Raw genomic sequence first — 16,845 nt, forward strand, 5'->3', positions numbered from 1 at the left:
ATTGAACCGGTGCTGCAGAGGTTGCGGGCAGCTTTGCTGGACCCTCACAGCCAGGGATTGATCCGGTGCTGCAGAGGCTGCAGGCAGCTTGGCAACCCAGTGCTCAACTGCTGTGCCCCCCAGGGAGACCCGATCTACATTGTTGTTAGAAGACTTTGCTTGCTTCATAGATAAACCTTCTGTTTATTTATTTAATTTCATTTTTTTTCTGAGAAAATGAACATTTTGAGACTATTTAATGTGACTTCAGCTTATCTTCTTTTTAACTTACTACTGTGCATTCCAGAAATTTTAGTTGGTGCTTTCTTAAGTGAAGACTTCCCTTTCATGTCAGAAATGGTTCCATGCTGACCCCCAATCTTTTCCATTCCCATTTCTAGTTCAGGTATTCCTCTACTTCTCTCTTGTGCAGGTTACATATGAGTTATTGGTTGGTGGTCCCTCTTGTTGACACTTTTTGTGACCAGGTTGCTTGACAACCACAAGGCTTTGAAAGCCTTGAGCATCTCCCCTTCCTCTAGATTTTGATATTGTGCACTCACATTTCACACCTTGCCTCAAGGCAGAGGGGCGCCAGGTAGAGAATCAGAAATAGAATGGAATGCAGTATCAAGGCATTTTCAATGCCCAGGTTTAAGAGAATGATATCTATTGAAGTTCCCACTCAGTGTTTTTATTGTCTTCATGGGGTGGAATGAATAGACAGTGGATCCATTCTGTGTAGTAAATGGTGGCCGGTAACACATGTGTCAATAGTGTAAAGTTCCCTAAGGAATTTATAGTCTTTTTTTTTTTAAAGATTTATTTATTTATTCATTCATTCATTTTTTTAAATTCATTTATTTAATTATACAAGCACTGGGTACAGTCAGAAGCGCGGGAGGGTGAGAGAATTCTCCAGAGCCAGAGCGGGGAGCAGAGCAGGCGGAAGGACCGAAGTACACTGCTTAGGGGAGCAGCGGGCGGCAGGAGAGGTCTGTGCACCATGTAGGACCCTCCTCCGGTGGCCAGGGAGCAGCCGGGGATCGAACCGGCGCTGCAGAGGCTGCAGGCAACTTCGCAACCCAGCGCTCAACCGCTGCGCCACCGGGGAGGCCCGGAATTTATAGTCTTAAGGGAAAAATGTATATGATTAAAAATGTAACTGTTAAAAATCCTTACAGGGGTAAAATAGTGGATGAACTAATAACTTCCTGATGTCTTTGTTATCTAAAATTGTGAAGGTTAGTGGGCCATTATTTGACCTTACAATTTTTCTTTAAAGGAGTTTTTTGATGGTTTTATGGAATAGTATCTATTTGTTCTCTGATATCAGTGAGTGAAATTTCTCTCCACTCAGTGCAGAATGTAAAGCTTCTATGTATAAATGTTACTGTACCATATAGAATACTGTTTTCATATAACAACAGTGAGACTTTTCCAGAGATTAAAAAATAAGAAGTATTTAAAATTAACCAGTGGTTAATTACTCATTGGTTAAAAATTGTTTAATGGAGCAAATATGATTGCTTCTGTGTTTATAAAATAAGTACTTGTAGGCTCTTTGTAATTTCCTGTATGTTCAACTTTGAGAAAATGTTCTTGATGAGAAGAGAGAGAGACCTAGTTCCTACCCATAGCAAGATTTTATCCTGCTATCTAAAGTTAGAATCAGTAATAATCCTTATGGTTTTGAATAGCCATATTCAAATTCCTAAGATCTAGAAAATGATCAAGTTTGCTGTGCTAGCCTAAATTAAAACAATATAGCCATTTTCATACTTGTTATTTCTTCCTATGTGGGATACCTTCCCCTTTTTACATCTTTAGAAATTGAATTTTATTTTTTTTAATTTTTAAAAAAAAATTTTTTTATATATTTTTTTAAGATTAATTTTTATTTATTTATTTATTTATTTATACAAGCACTGGGTACAGTCAGAAGCGCGGGAGGGTGAGAGAATTCACCAGAGCCAGAGGGGGGAGCAGAGCAGGCAGAAGGACCGAAGTACACTGCTGAGGGGAGCAGCGGGCGGCAGGAGAGGTCTGCGCGCCATGTGGGACCCTCCTCCGGTGGCCGGGGAGCAGCCGGGGATCGAACCAGCCCCGCAGAGGCCGCGGGCAGCTTCGCAACCCAGCGCTCAACCGCCGCGCCAGCGGGGAGGCCCTAGAAATTGAATTTTAGGTGCTAGTTACTCTCAAATGTTTAATTTCAGTAATTACAAAAATAATATTTAATTTGCTTATGGTATTTCCGTTTTCCAGTAAGTGATAGTAGCAAAAGTATTTAATTACTTTGTAGTTGGTACAAAGAATGGATGTTAGGTAGGGTTCACTATAAGACTGTATAATACCCCCCTAAGTTTGTTCAAATTTTTGCCAAAACTAATTGGATTAAATTAGCCTGGGAAGAAATTTTTGTAACGAGGTGGGAGCCATGGAAGGCTCCATAGACAGCACAGAGAGGCTAACTAGTCAGATTGACAAGGTGAAGGCTGTTTCAATCAGATCAGTAAGAAAACTGCAGAGTAGTGGCGTGTTCTGGACACTCTTAGTAGTTGAATATGCCTGAAACTGAGGAAAGGCAGTGGGAGAGGACACCAGGGTGGTATCTCAGTGTAACTTTTAGTGGAAATTTCTGTTTTATTAAAGGGAACATAAATGGCTCCTAAAAATAGAGTAGGTAAATGTTGATCTTTAGAAATTTGTTAGATTACTGTAGCAGTTGTTTTTGTTTGAGATAACTTCAAAATGCATGAATTTCACATACCTAATTCATCAAATGCAGCAGCAATATTTTGGAAACTGATGGGAATAGGAAGACTATTTATGCAATGTTTTATATTGTGTTGATACTGTACTTGCTTATTTGGAATATGTAGTAGAGAGTCAGGACCCTAGAGAAGCTTTCAGATTGCGTATAGATACATCTACAAAAATGTTTATTGCAGCATTGTTTCCAACAGTAAAAAATTAGAACCAAACTAAATGCCATCAGCAGAATAATAAATTGCAGTGTACTTATAAAATGGAGTATAACTCAAATGAATCAGCTGGGTGTATTAACATGGGTATATTTCTAAAACAGCATTGAACCACATTTTAAAATTGTTGGATGAAGATAAATCTTGTCAAACAATACTGTGTATTACTTACAGGTATATACATATGGCAAACATTAATATGCATGGAATGATAAATACCAAATACAGTAGAGTGTGTGTTTTGGGGGAGAAATGGGTGGGGAAATGGTGGGATGCCAGGTCCCTTCAGCTGTGTAATGTAAGAATAATTTTATACACACGTGTGTGTAGAATAATGATCTAAACTGAATATGGGAAAATGGAAATATGTGAAAGCTGGGTAGTAGATGCACAGATATTTTTCTGAAAACATAAAAAGAATGGATCAGAGAATGATTTCCAGAGACATGAACAGTTAGCAGTAAAGAAAATTTTCCCAAGTTAAGGATGAGCATCGCAGATGCAGAAGGCTTCTTGTGAGGAGGGGATGATACTTCTGTGGAGTATTGGTCAATATAGAGTGGAAGGTTGGGGTTTGGGGTGAAATGTCTAATTCAGTCAAACATTCTAGCTGATTTCTTTCTTGATCTTTTTTAGAGAAATATGAAACGTAATGGGAGTAGAAATTGTTTGAATAGGAGAAGCAGGTTTGGTTCTCGAGAGAGAGACTGGCTGAGAGAAGATGTGAAGAGAGGCTGTGTTTACCTTTATGGAGCAGAGATACCCACTGCCACTACAACCACCCCCTCCGCCTCCTCCGACTTGCATCTTGTCCTTTGCACAGTAGAGACACCAGCATCAGAAATATGTGCTGGAGAGGGAAGGGAAAGTCTTTATTTACAACTTCATGGAGACCTGGTCAGGTAAGGTCAGAGTTTTACCCCTCACATTACGACCATCACACAAGTAATGTGAGCCATTTGGAGGTGGGCTGTAGGGTTTTCATTGTGCTGGAACTGATGTTGATTATGGAGTCACTACACTTGAAAAGATTTGTCCTTGTAATGCTGACTTTATGGTTCTTAAATTTGAGAATTATCTGCAAAGGAAAATTTGACGGTGACTTCATTTCGTTTATGCCATAGGTCAGCTATCTACATTTAACATACGTTTTTTTTTTTTTTTAAAGTCATACATGTAAAAGAATGAAACTGAAATGTATAAAAGGGTACAGAGTGAAAATTAGATATGTTCATGTATGAGTTTGTGTCTATTTGAATTTTAAAATTTGTAGTATATGCAACACATTGTGCGCTTAATATAAAGATCTTTCCATATTAACATTTAAATAGTTTTCATTTACTTAATGGCTGCATAGTGCTCTATTTTATGAGTATCATAATTTTCGCAACTTACCATTCAGACTGATTTTGTACTTCTACAAATAGTGCTGCAGTAGCTATGCTTGTACCTGTGATTTTCCCTCTGTGGAAGTCATCTGTAGGATAAACCCCTACAAGTAGAACTACTGGGCCAGAGAATGTATACATTTTTTTTTTTTTTAAAGATTTATTTTATTTATTTATACAAGCACTGGGTACAGTCAGAAGCGCGGGAGGGTGAGCGAATTCACCAGAGCCAGAGCGGGGAGCAGAGCAGGCAGAAGGACCGAAGTATACTGCTGAGGGGAGCAGCGGGCGGCAGGACAGGTCTGCGGGCCATGTGGGACCCTCCTCCTGTGGCCGGGGAGCAGCCAGGGATCGAACTGGCGCCGCAGAGTCTGCGGGCAGCTTCGCAACCCAGCGCTCAACTGCTGCGCCACTGGGGAGGCCCGAGGATGTATACATTTTTAATTTTTGATAGATATTGTCAAATTCCTCTACCTAGAAGTTGCGCTTCAGTTCATAGTACAAAAGTGTACCTATTTCCATCTTAACATTCTGCAGAATGTTAGTGTTAAATTTTATATATAAACGTGGATGCACACTCATGTCTGAGTACATACTTATTTGGGAAAGAAATGATTGTCAACAGTTTCAAAATTTGAGAACCAAAAAATCAGCATTCCAAGGACAAATATTTTTTCAAGCCTAATGAGTTGGATTTTTGTAAATCTGATAAAAATTTGGTTATTTTATCATTTTAATTTTCATTTATCTTGATGAGTAAAGGTGAGCATATTTTCATAGGTTTACAAAGCATTTGCGTGTTCTTTAAAATATTTTAGATAAACATTAGGAAGAAAAGCATTGGGGCCTCCCTGGTGGCACAGGGGTTGAGTCTCAGCACTATCAAAGTATAGCCAGGCATTGCAGCATGCGTTCAGTCCCAGCCAGGGATCTAGCCCACTTGGTGCAGCAGTCTTCTCTTGTCTTGTCTGCTGCTCCCCTCAGCAGTGTATTTAGTAGATCCGCCTGTTCTGTTCCCCACTCTGTCTCTGGTGAATCCTCTTACCCCCTGCATCTCTGGCTACACCCCAGTTCTTATATGTATAAATAAATAAAAATAAATCTGAAGGAAAAAAAAGAAAAGTATTCTCATAGTAGCCTTACACTATTCATATGAACTCTTTGGTTCAGAGTTTTTAAAAAGTTACTGTTCTTTGAATTAAACTGTAAATAAGAGTGCCTTAAGTACCGGACCACTGACTTCCTCTTCTCCCCACCTTTCCTGTAATAAATAAATGTCTTGAAACAATTTAAAGCTGTGGATTGAGTACTGTTGAAAGTGAGAAAGGAAGCTCTAACTTACACCTAAAAATGTGGTAATAATAGTAACACCTTTAGCTGAGCTACAAATTGATGTTATTTTAAAAGTCTAAACTGAGGTTTATTCAAACCAAAACAAACTCTTGAATTCGGACTGCAGGACTGAGATTAGTAGAAGTGGTGATGATGGGAGCAGAGGGTGGAGGGGTTCTGGACCGTCGTGGAGAGTTCCTGGTACTTTAGTAGTGGATGTGGTGCCGTAACATAACAACTGTGAACCTGTACTCCTGAAACATATAGTGGTGTAAGCCACGGTTACCTTAGTAAAGGAGAGGTTGGAATCTGACATCATCAATCAGTGTCTTATACCTTTAGTGCCAGATGAGACTTTATGCCTGATTGCAGTGACCAAAGCAAATGTAGTGACTCTGTGACTGTCTTTAGATGGTAGAAAATTGTGGTCTGCTCATTTTCTTGGAAACAGGAAAAACCGCAACATATGTGAACATTCCTGTGATAACTGCTTTTTTTAGTCTTTTTTTTTTTTTTTAAGATTTCTTTCTTTATTTATACAAGCACTGGGTACAGTCAGAAGCCCTGGCGAGTGAGAGGATTCGCCAGAGCAGGGAGAAGAACAGACAGACTGATGAAGTACATTGCTAAGGGGAGCAGCAGGCTGCAGGAGAGGTCTGTGCGCCATGTGGGACCCTCGCCAGAGGCCATGGATCGAACCGGTGTTGCAGAGGCTGCGGGCAGCTTCACAGCCCAGCGCTCAACCGCTGTGCCCCCAGGGGAGGCCCTTTTTTAGTCTATTTTGAACATTAAAGTGTTTCTCCAAAATTAATTTTTCAGAGAATTTAATAAAATGACATATACATTTTCAAATTAAAAAATAAGCTGAGGTTTATTATGTGTTCCTTGTAAGATTTGGACTCATTCCTGAAAAAAGTAAATTAACAGGGGGCTCCCCGGTGGCGCAGCGGTTGGGTGCTGGGTTGCAAAGCTGCCCGCAGCCTTGGCAGCGCTGGTTCAATCCCCGCTGCTCCCCGGCCACTGGAGGAGGGTCCCGCATGGAGCGCAGACCTCTCCTGCCGCCCGCCCGCTGCTCCCCTCAGCAGTGTACTTCAGTCTGCCCGCTCTGGCTCTGGTGAATTCTCTCACCCTCCCGCGCTTCTGACTGTACCCAGTGCTTGTATAAATAAATAAAAATAAATCTTTTTTTTTTAAAAAAAAGTAAATTAGCATTTGAGTGTTTTCCTTGTTGCCAGTTAACTACATTTACTAAATTCGTTTGTAAAAGAAAGGGATCAGATTGGGTGATCCTCAGGCTTTTCTAAATCTTAACACTGATTCTGATCTAATTTTATCAGTTGGAAGGCCTTGACCTACTTTATAGCTGGTCATGATTGATGGAATTCACTTACTCATTCATTTGTATGTGAATGTGTGTTTGTGCAAAGATATTAGGAATGTGGAGAAACCCTCTTGACTTGGCTTGCTGCTGCTAGTTTTGTAGTTAATTAAGAATCTGAATGTGGTATAATTTACTTTGATTCTAAACTGTACTTACAATTAAGAGTTTGTCTCTTTTTAGCCCTGTGGCTTTGATAATTTTGTAATGAAATAGTTGTTTGAAAAATTACTGATTAGAAAATTACTGAAAACACATGAACGATGGTTTGCGAGAATGATTTATTTTTACTGCTGGAATAGGATCTTAAGAAGTCTCATCCCGCCAGAGTGATGGCAATGATGGTAGATTGTAACTAACTTTAAGTGCTTTCTTTTGCTAGTCACTGTGTCTTGTGTTCTTTTGCACATACTCTCATTAAATGCCCCCAGTAGCTCCAGGGGCAGTTAGGGTGGTATCCCTTTCAGATGAGGAAAACGGAGGCTTTGTTCAAGGTCGAACAGGTACTGCCAAGCAGCTTGTCATTCAAGATAGACAGTGGACTTTGTTTGGGTTAAAGGCCCTCTAAGAGAAGAACTGGTATTCATTGAATGGTTTAGTCATACTTAAGGACCTTTTTTCGATCTCTTACTCAGCTTTTAATTGCTTACATTCATATTATGTTACCTAATTGGAGGAATAGGTACTTTCTTCTTGAGTGTCCTTTATAAGATAGCTGACAATTTAAGGTAGTATCTTCTTGTCACTCGTCTATAAAGATTACTGATTTATAGAATTTCCACACTTGAAGGAGCCTTTGATCATCTACCAGTGAAATGTTAGATTGTTAGCCTGTATCCCCTCCTCTTTCAGTTTGGAAATATGTGTGGGAACAGGGTTTCTGGTTTGTCACAACCCCTGGGAAGAGTTACTGGCATTTAGGAGGCAAGGGACCAGACAGGCTTAATACCCTGAGTGTATGGGACAGTCTTGTACAGTGAAGAATTGTCCAGCTCAGAAGGCCAGAAACTTCAATCGGAATCTGTGAGACCATTTCCCTACTTTTTGTAGATGTGAGGGAGTGAGAAGAGATCAGGTAAAAAGCACACTCCCACAGCTGCCTGGTTGTAGAGCTGTAGTTGGAACAGAAGTGTCTGGTCTCCTGTACCACTGCTGTTTACATGATGTTTGGCCTGTCTTTTCTGTTGAATTACCTAAGTGATAAATGCCTCACTATTAAAGCTTAGTGTGATCATTGCTGTCTGTCTGAAAGGGTGTAACAGTATCACTTGTATCAAGATGGAGTACCCTTTGGCTCATGGTCATATATTTACTTACAATTTTATTCTTAGTTATCAAAATGACTAAGATTTCTGTGTGTGATAGGCTGTCTTTCAAGATATACTGCAAAGCAATACGATGAATAGTACAGAAAGTCATACCTTGGGTCTCAGGACCTTGAATTCTAATTTCTCTTCTGTCACTGACATCCTGGGTGACCTCTTGCAGTTCACTGAAATTTTGTTTACCATATACTGATGTTATAAAAAAAAATGGATTGATTTACTACTGTGGAAAAAGGACATTCTTGTTTTGTATTTCATATCTCTAGCTTTAGTTTTGTGCTTCATATTTCTTATTTAATTTAATTTAATTTTTTATTTTTAAAAAAAGATTATTTATACAAGCACTGGGTACAGTCAGAAGCACGGGAGGGTGAGAGAATTCACCAGAGCGGGGAGCAGAAGAGGCAGATGTACTGAAGTACACTGCTGAGGGGTGCAGCGGGTGGCAGTTGATGTCTGCATGCCATGTGGGACCCTCGCCCAGCGGCCGGGGATCGAACCTGTGCTACAGAGGCTGCGGGCAGCTTCGCAACCCAGCGTTCAACCGCTGTGCCACCAGGGAGGCCCCATATTTCTTATTTTAAAACTAAAAGAATGTGTTATATTTCAAGTAATTTACTTTTTTTCTTTTTTAAGATGTATTTATTTATGCATACAAGAGCTAGGGTACAGGCAAGAGAGGGGGCGGTGAGAGGATTCACCAGAGACAGAGTGGGGAACAGAACAGGCAGACTGACTGAAATACACTACTGAAGCGAGCATCAGTTGAGACAGGAGAGGTCTGCTGCGCCATGTGGGTTGCTCCCTGGCTGGGGCTTGAACTCGTGCTGCAGAGGCTGCAGATCACTTCATAGTGCGGTGCTTAACCCCTTGCGCCACCAGTGAGGCCCTGAACCTTATTTTTCTTATTTGCAAAATAGGCATAGCCTTTTTAAAATGTAGGACAACTCTAGCATAGGATGGAGTATTCTTTTTTGTATTATTGATTTTAATATTTGTTGATTTAATTTTTATAGGTCATAAGGAATTGAGTTTTAATCTGAATTTGATATGAAAGGTACTGCTGTGCTCTGTATAGGGTGTCTGATATAAAGTTTTTTCCTTGTTTGATTTTATTAATAGGTACTTTCCTTCCTGCTATTAACTAGAATTCTTATGAAATGATTGTTGAAATGAAATTTGCTTTTCTCTTACATGTATCCTACCTGTAGCTGTTGACTACTGCTGGCTAAGAGCTCTAGATGGCTTCCTTTCTTCCTTCCTTCCTTCTTTCCTTCTTTCCTTCCTTCCTTCCTTCCTTCCTTCCTTCCTTCCTTCCTTCCTTCCTTCCTTCCTTCCTTCCTTCCTCCCTCCCTCCCTCCCTCCCTCCCTCCCTCCCTCCCTCCCTCCCTCCCTCCGGGGTACAGGCCAGATGTGCATAGATGTGCCAGAAGGTGAGAGGATCCACCAGAAACAGAGCAGGGAACAGAACAGGCAGAGTGACTGAAATACACTGCTGAGGGGAGCAGCGGACGAGGCAGGAGAGGCCTGCCGCGCCATGTGTGTATTTCCCTGGCTGGCCGGGCTGCAGAGGCTGCAGAGGCTGCAGACAGCTCCACAGCACTGCATGCTCAACTGCCTGAGCCACCTGTGAGGCCCCTAGATGGCTCTTGATAGCATAACTGTATTGGCTGAGTTCTTGGAAAGAGGTGGCTATATATACATTTATTCGTTTTTCAAAGGATTGTAGAAGCTCCTGGAAACCTTAGAAACAAACTAAAACAATGGCATGTTGTAGTCTCTCCTTAAAGCAATAGAAGTGTTTCAAATGCTTAAAAGAACTTTTCATTGTCAGTATTACTCTTTCCTAACTGTTTTGCGGTGTATAATTTTCCTTTGATTTGTGAAATTTAACAAATAGCTAATTACCAGACTGTTAAACTTTTGGAACTTTGTAACACAAAATTGATTTGTAAGCATATTACAGCATTTTCCTCCCCCATACTCTCTACTCTCTTAAGCAGATGAGTTTAATGAGTAAATAGATTTAGTCTCTTATTTTACTTGTTTTTGCAGTTCTTAAAATATCTCTTGTTTACTCATTTATACTAGATTAATAAGAGCAGATGTGAGATTCTCTTGATCTTTTTTTCGCCCGTTGGGAAAATGCTTCCTTTAGGTGGAAATATATAAAGAGAGTTTCCAAAATTTCAGAGCCTTTTTAGATCAGAAAATATGTCATAATTAGATGTTTCCATTTCTTTTGGTTATCTAGAGAGAAATAGAAAAACTGAGCTAAAATTTAACCTGAAAGTAGTACTTTTTGATCCTGTATATGTGATCAATATATGGAATTAAAGTATTTAAATAAAGTTAAACTCTGTATCCTAAAATAATAGCAGGCTTCAGATTGGACTCTTAGACTCTTGAGTTCTAAAAGACCCTAAAGGTCATCTGATTCAAATTGATTCTTACAGGACTCTAAGATATATGTGACAGATGGCTCTCCAACTCCTTGTGAGCTATTTTGAGAGGCAGTCTATTTTATTATTGGGCATCTCTGATTATTAAGGTTCTTCCTTATTTTCAGTCCAAATCTACCTGTTCAACTATTGCGATGTTCTTGTTCCTAATCTCATTTTTTAGCGCAGTCCAAAATAAGTCATCCTTTTTGACATTTGAAGATACAGATAGCTCTTTTTGTTCTTGGTCATCTTTAAATTAGACTTTATATGGTATGGCTAATTGAACCCCCACCAACATACATTTTATTAGAAGTCCCTCCTAAAATATATCCTTCTTAGAAAAATTCTGCCATTGCACTGAGAGAATGCTTAACATTGTTATTAACTCTTTGTTAATTTTTGTGTGTCTGTACTCATCAGTATAACTCCCACTCCTGAATTTTATGTTCATATATTTGTTTATACTTAGTGTTTTAGTGTTTCCATTTTGTGTTATTTTTTACTTAAAATCTTATTGCCAATATTTTTTTCTAGTTCTTTAATCACAAAATCCAGATTCCTTCATCTTTTTGCCATTATGGCAAGTTACTATGTTTCTTCTAATTAACAACATCCTTAAATTTTATAAACAGAATCCTTTTAAGACAAAGATTAATGTTTTTCAAGACCCCTTAAATACACATAGTAGGTTTTCCTAACTTGTTTTTTGGTGGTGGTTTCAGGAACATGTAGTAGAATAATTTCTCAGAATTTTGGGCCACTCATTCCTAATGTCTATGGAAGAGTCATCTATGACATCAGTGGAAACGGTAGTACCTAGGTCATAATTGACAACCCGAAGTCTGCATCTCTAAATCTGTGTGCCACAGCACAACAAATCAGTACATCTGTCAGTTTGATCAGTACATCAGTTACGGCCATGTATCATTTTTTATATGTCATAATTTTGCTGCCTTTAAGTTTGGGCCAGAGGTTCTCAGAGGATTCTGTGGCAGTCCTAAGACTCTTAGAAGTGGTGCATGAGGTCAAAACTAGTCCCTAATAATAAAACATTACTTTTTCACTCTTAGCAGCTACATAATAATAGTGTTACAAAAGACTGAATGGGGCCTCCCTGGTGGCGCAAGGGGTTAAGACGCAACCTATGAAGCAATCAGCAGCCACTGCAGCACAAGTTCGATCCCCGACCCGCCAGGGAGCCACCCACATGGTGCAGCAGACCCCTCCTGTCTTGCCCAACAGTGTATTTTAGTCAGTCTGCCTGTTCTGTTCCCCATTCTGTCTCTGGTGAATCCTTTCACCCCCCCACACCTCTGGCCTGTACCCCAGTTCTTGTATGCATAAATAAATAAATCTTTAAAAAAAGATTAAATGTTAAAGCAGATCTGAGAATCTAGCTATCTCCCATTAAAGCAGCTATTAAAGAGATTTACAAAAATGTTAAACAGTGCTATTGTCTTCATGAAATTTGTTTTATTTTGGAAGACATATTTCAAAGAATATTATTTAGGGCTCTCCCTGGCGGTGTGAGCGGTTAAGGCGCAGCACTATGAATCTATTGGCAACCACTGCAGCATGAGTTCGATCCCTGGCCAGGGAGGTGACCCACATGGCACAGCAGACCTCTCCTGTCTCACCCATTGCTCCCCTCAACACTGTATTTCAGTAGATCTGCCTGTTCTGTTCCCCACCCTGTCTCTGGTGAATCCTCTCATACCCCACCCCCCACACCTCTGGCCTGTACCCCAGTTCTTATATGCATAAATGAATCTTTTTGAAAAGAGAATATTATTTACATTAACATAGGATGAGCTTATTATTATTAAAATTAATAAATATATGAAAATTCTTTTTTTAAAAAGATTATTTGTTTGTTTGTTTATTCAAGCACTGGGTACAGTCAGAAGTGCGGGAGGGTGAGAGAACTCACCAGAGCCAAAGCGGGGAGCAGAGCAGGCAGAAGGACCGAAGTACACTGCTGAGGGGAGCAGCGGGCAGCAGGAGAGGTCTGCACGCCATGCGGGACCCTCCTCCGGTGGCCGGGGAGCAGCTGGGGATCGAACCGGCGCTGCAGAGGCTGCGGGCAGCTTCGCAACCCAGCACTCAACCGCTGCGCCACTGGGGAGGCCCATATTTGAAAATTCTTAATTTTAGATTTTAATTCAGTAAATATTGATATACCTCATGTAAACAGAAGTTCTTTGGGAGTCCTCAAAGACTATGGGAGAGTTGTAAGGCCCAAAAACTTTGAGAACTTTTGTTTAGATTAGTTGTATTATATGTAGATTAGTTGTATTATATGATATAGATATAAATCTTGATCTAAAAGTGAGAATGGAGAGCATATGAGAAGACTGAAAGAAATAAATCAAGTATTTTTATACATATCAAATGTTTTTCTTTGTGTAAGCAGGAGACTGGACCCTACTGAACGACCTCTTCAGATTGTTTATGATTACTTGTCCAGACTGGGCTTTGATGACCCTCTGCGTATACAAGAGGAGGCAACTAATCCTGACCTCAGCTGTATGCTTCAATTTTATGGTGGTAAGAGTATATTGGTAGCTTTGTGAACATGCTGACTACTTTAAGTTGACCACTTATGCTTGTATATATTTTTTAAAACATTTTATCAAAGCCCTTTTTAAAAGACATTTAACTGAAATAATTAAAAATGCAGCAAGGACAAACCAAATTAAGATGTAATTAAGGAAAGGTTTAGAAGCCAAAAATATCTTCCTTTTTTATTTTTGTTCTAATTTTTTTGTTAACTTACTGTAATTACTATATACCTTTGCCAAAATCTTGATCAAATTGTGCTTCCTTATCAGTTATATTTTCAAGTTCCTTGTTAAAGCCTTTGAACTTCTCGGTAGTTCAACAATGTTGAGAAGCAGATGGTCATCATCATATGTATTTAACAATTTGATCAGTACATCTGTAAAATGTATGTATTGTTGAATTTAGTGGGTTTTATATCTAGGATTTTTTACTATCTCTTATCTTTTGGTACATTTACCCCGTCAACTGTTTTTTACCTTATCACTTCAGTGATGAAGTTACACTTTCTAAAATGTACTTTTACTGTCCTTTCTGAATACTGCTTTCCTAAGGACACAGTCTACTGCTTCTACTGAGTCCCATTTATTGAGTACTTTTTATGTGTTTTTATGCTTGTGAATTACCCTATGCACTCTATATAGCCTTATGCTGTAGGAGCCATTATCTCATTTTACAGATGAGAAAATTGAGACAGAGAAATTGGTTAACTTTTCAAAGTCATGCAACTAGTACATGATAGAACCAGTTAACGCTTTATAGTTTTGAATTAATAGGATCCATTTATTAAACAACCAAATTAATAGCTACATTATGTGTGTATGTAGGCATGACTATTTACCATGACTTCTTATATAACTCTTTCATCGCTCAAATGATTTAATCTCTGAATACTTGTTACAACTTTGACATAATGTCATAATCCAGTTTTATTAAGTACATTTCATAAAAGATTTAATTTATAATTTTTCATCAAAAAATGTCTTGTGTGGGCAAAAGAGACAATAACAAAAACAAAGAGAAACCCCACCAACTGGGAGAACATTTTTGCACCCAACACTAATGATAAAGGACTGATCACAAAAATCTGCAAAGAGCTGATGAGACTCAACAACAACAAAGAAAATAATCCAGTCAAAAAATGGGCAGAAGAGCTTAAAAGAAACTTCTCTGAAGAGGAAATGCAAATGGCCAACAGGCATATGAAAAAATGTTCAACATCACTTGTCATCAGGGAAATGCAAATCAAAACTACCATGAGATACCATCTTACACCAGTGAGAATGGCACATATTAAAAAAACTAGCAACAACAAATGCTGGCGAGGGTGTGGAGAAAAAGGAACTCTTCTGCACTGTTGGTGGGAGTGCAAACTGGTCCAACCACTGTGGAAAGCTGTGTGGAGATTTCTGGACCTACTAAACATAGAGCTTCCATATGATCCAGCAATTCCACTCCTAGGTATTTACCCAAAGGACACAGAAACATCAATTCCAAAGAACACCTGCACCCCTATGTTTATAGCAGCACTGTTTACAATAGCTAAGCTTTGGAAACAACCCAAATGCCCAAAAATAGATGACTGGATCAAGAAGATGTGGTACATATATACCATGGAATATTACTCAGCATTCAAAAAAGATAAACACATGCAATTTGCTGCAACATGGATGGCGCTGGAAGGGATCATGCTCAGCGAAATAAGCCAAAAAGAAAAAGAAAAATACCGGATGATCTCACTCATAGCAGGAATCTAGAAAACTTAAATAAGGGACCAGGAAAATGAATAACTATAAGAAAGTGAAAATCAAAATCAACAAAAAACTATGAACCAGAGACACTTTTAGGGGGGCGGGGGCGGGAGGGGAGGGATTGGGGTCAGAATGGGGGGCTGCAATTGTATAGGGAATATAACAATAAAATTTATAAAAAAAAAATAAATAAAATAAAAAAAAATTAAAAAAAAAAAAATGTCTTGTGTGGGCCTCCCCGGTGGCGCAGTAGTTGAGCGCTGGGTTGCAAAGCTGCCCGCAGCCTCTGCAGCGCCGGTTCCATCCCCGGCCACCGGGTGAGGGTCCCACATGGCGCACAGAGCTCTCCTGTCGCCCGCTGCTCCCCTCAGCCGTGTACTTCGTCAGTCTGCCTGTTCTGTTCCCTGCTCTGGCTCTGGTGAATTCTCTCACCCTCCCGTGCTTCTGACTGTGCTCAGTGCTTGTATAAATAAATAAAAAAAAAAATCTTTAAAAAAAAAAAAAGTCTTGTGATGTTGTTCCTTAAAAGTGGGTTTCATTTCATTTACTTATTTTTTAAAGATTTTTTTATTTATACAAGCACTGGGTACAGTCAGAAGTGTGAGGGGGTGAGAGAATTCACCAGAGCGGGGAACAGAACAGGCAGACTGACGAAATACACTGCTGAGGGGAGCAGCGGGCGGCAGGAGAGGTCTGCACGCCATGTGGGACCCTCGCCTGGTGGCTGGGGATCAAACCGACGTTGCAGAGGCTGCGGGCAACTTCGCAACCCAGCGCTCAACCGCTGCGCCACCGGGGAGGCCCCTCATTTCATTTTATTAATATCTCTCCTTTGCTAGCTGATTAAGGGAAAATAGTTTCTAAGCTAAAGTTAAATCTGAGGAAAGTCTTTTAAAGAGTAATTTGAGGACCAAAAATGAATAATGATATAAAATATATATAGACATAAATTGAAAAAAAGTAATTTGAGGAGTATAGCCATCTTTCACTATAAAACTTGGTTAAAAATAACAACTTGGAATATTAACATGCTTTTATCTGATTGTGGTTGAATGTGTGTTCTTCATTATATGTTTTCATTCTGGACTGAAAGTTCACTTTTTTTTTTTTTTTTTTAAAGATTTATTTATTTATTTATACAAGCACTGGGTACAGTCAGAAGCGTGGGAGGCTGAGAGAATTCCCCAGAGCCAGAGCAGGGAGCAGAACAGGCAGAAGGACTGAAGTACAATGCTGAGGGGAGCAGTGGGTGGCAGGAGAGGTCTGCGCGCCATGTGGGACATGGCTGGGTATTGAACCAGCGCTGCAGAGGCTGCGGGCAGCTTCACAGCCCAGTGCTCAACCGCTGCGCCACTGGGGAGGCCCTGAAAGTTCACTCTTAAAGTGCTTTTGAGTTCTTTTTGCCCATTGAGATTGCACTTAAATACACTTATATAGAACAGTGGTTGACAGCAGTACCATTGATTTTCCTACCACCATCTGATAGCATACCCAGGATCTTAACATAAGATGAAATTTCCTTTAGAGAATATTTCCAGTGGAATCTAAAAGAATACTGTTGGGGGGCGGAGCAACATGGTGGCGAGGAGACACTGCGAGTAAGATCTCCCATTAAAAAAAGTTAATAGGGAGGAAAAGTGGCAGGTCCCAGTGAGAACTGGGACACGGAAGATAAACGGACGACTCCAGCAAACTGCCCGAAGAA

At 39.8% G+C, this 16,845-nt stretch overlaps 1 protein-coding gene across 2 annotated transcripts in view; it reads left to right on the plus strand.

Annotated features, from left to right (window-relative positions):
- The window catches only part of PHLPP2 (PH domain and leucine rich repeat protein phosphatase 2), a gene marked incomplete at both ends in the record, with an annotated part of 64,710 nt that overhangs the window by 3,950 nt on the left and 43,915 nt on the right, over nt 1-16,845 (plus strand). The window contains 2 exons of one of the 2 annotated variants that reach the window (XM_084256903.1): nt 3,600-3,865; nt 13,244-13,377. In XM_084256903.1, coding sequence (XP_084113029.1) covers nt 3,600-3,865; nt 13,244-13,377 — 400 coding nt within the window. Of the gene's footprint in view, nt 1-3,599; nt 3,866-13,243; nt 13,378-16,845 lie in introns of those variants that run through there. The other variant, XM_084256904.1, reaches the window with a different exon arrangement.

This window comes from Talpa europaea (assembly GCF_964194135.1).
Source record: "Talpa europaea genome assembly, chromosome: 16".
In the NCBI taxonomy this organism is placed as follows: domain Eukaryota; kingdom Metazoa; phylum Chordata; class Mammalia; order Eulipotyphla; family Talpidae; genus Talpa; species Talpa europaea.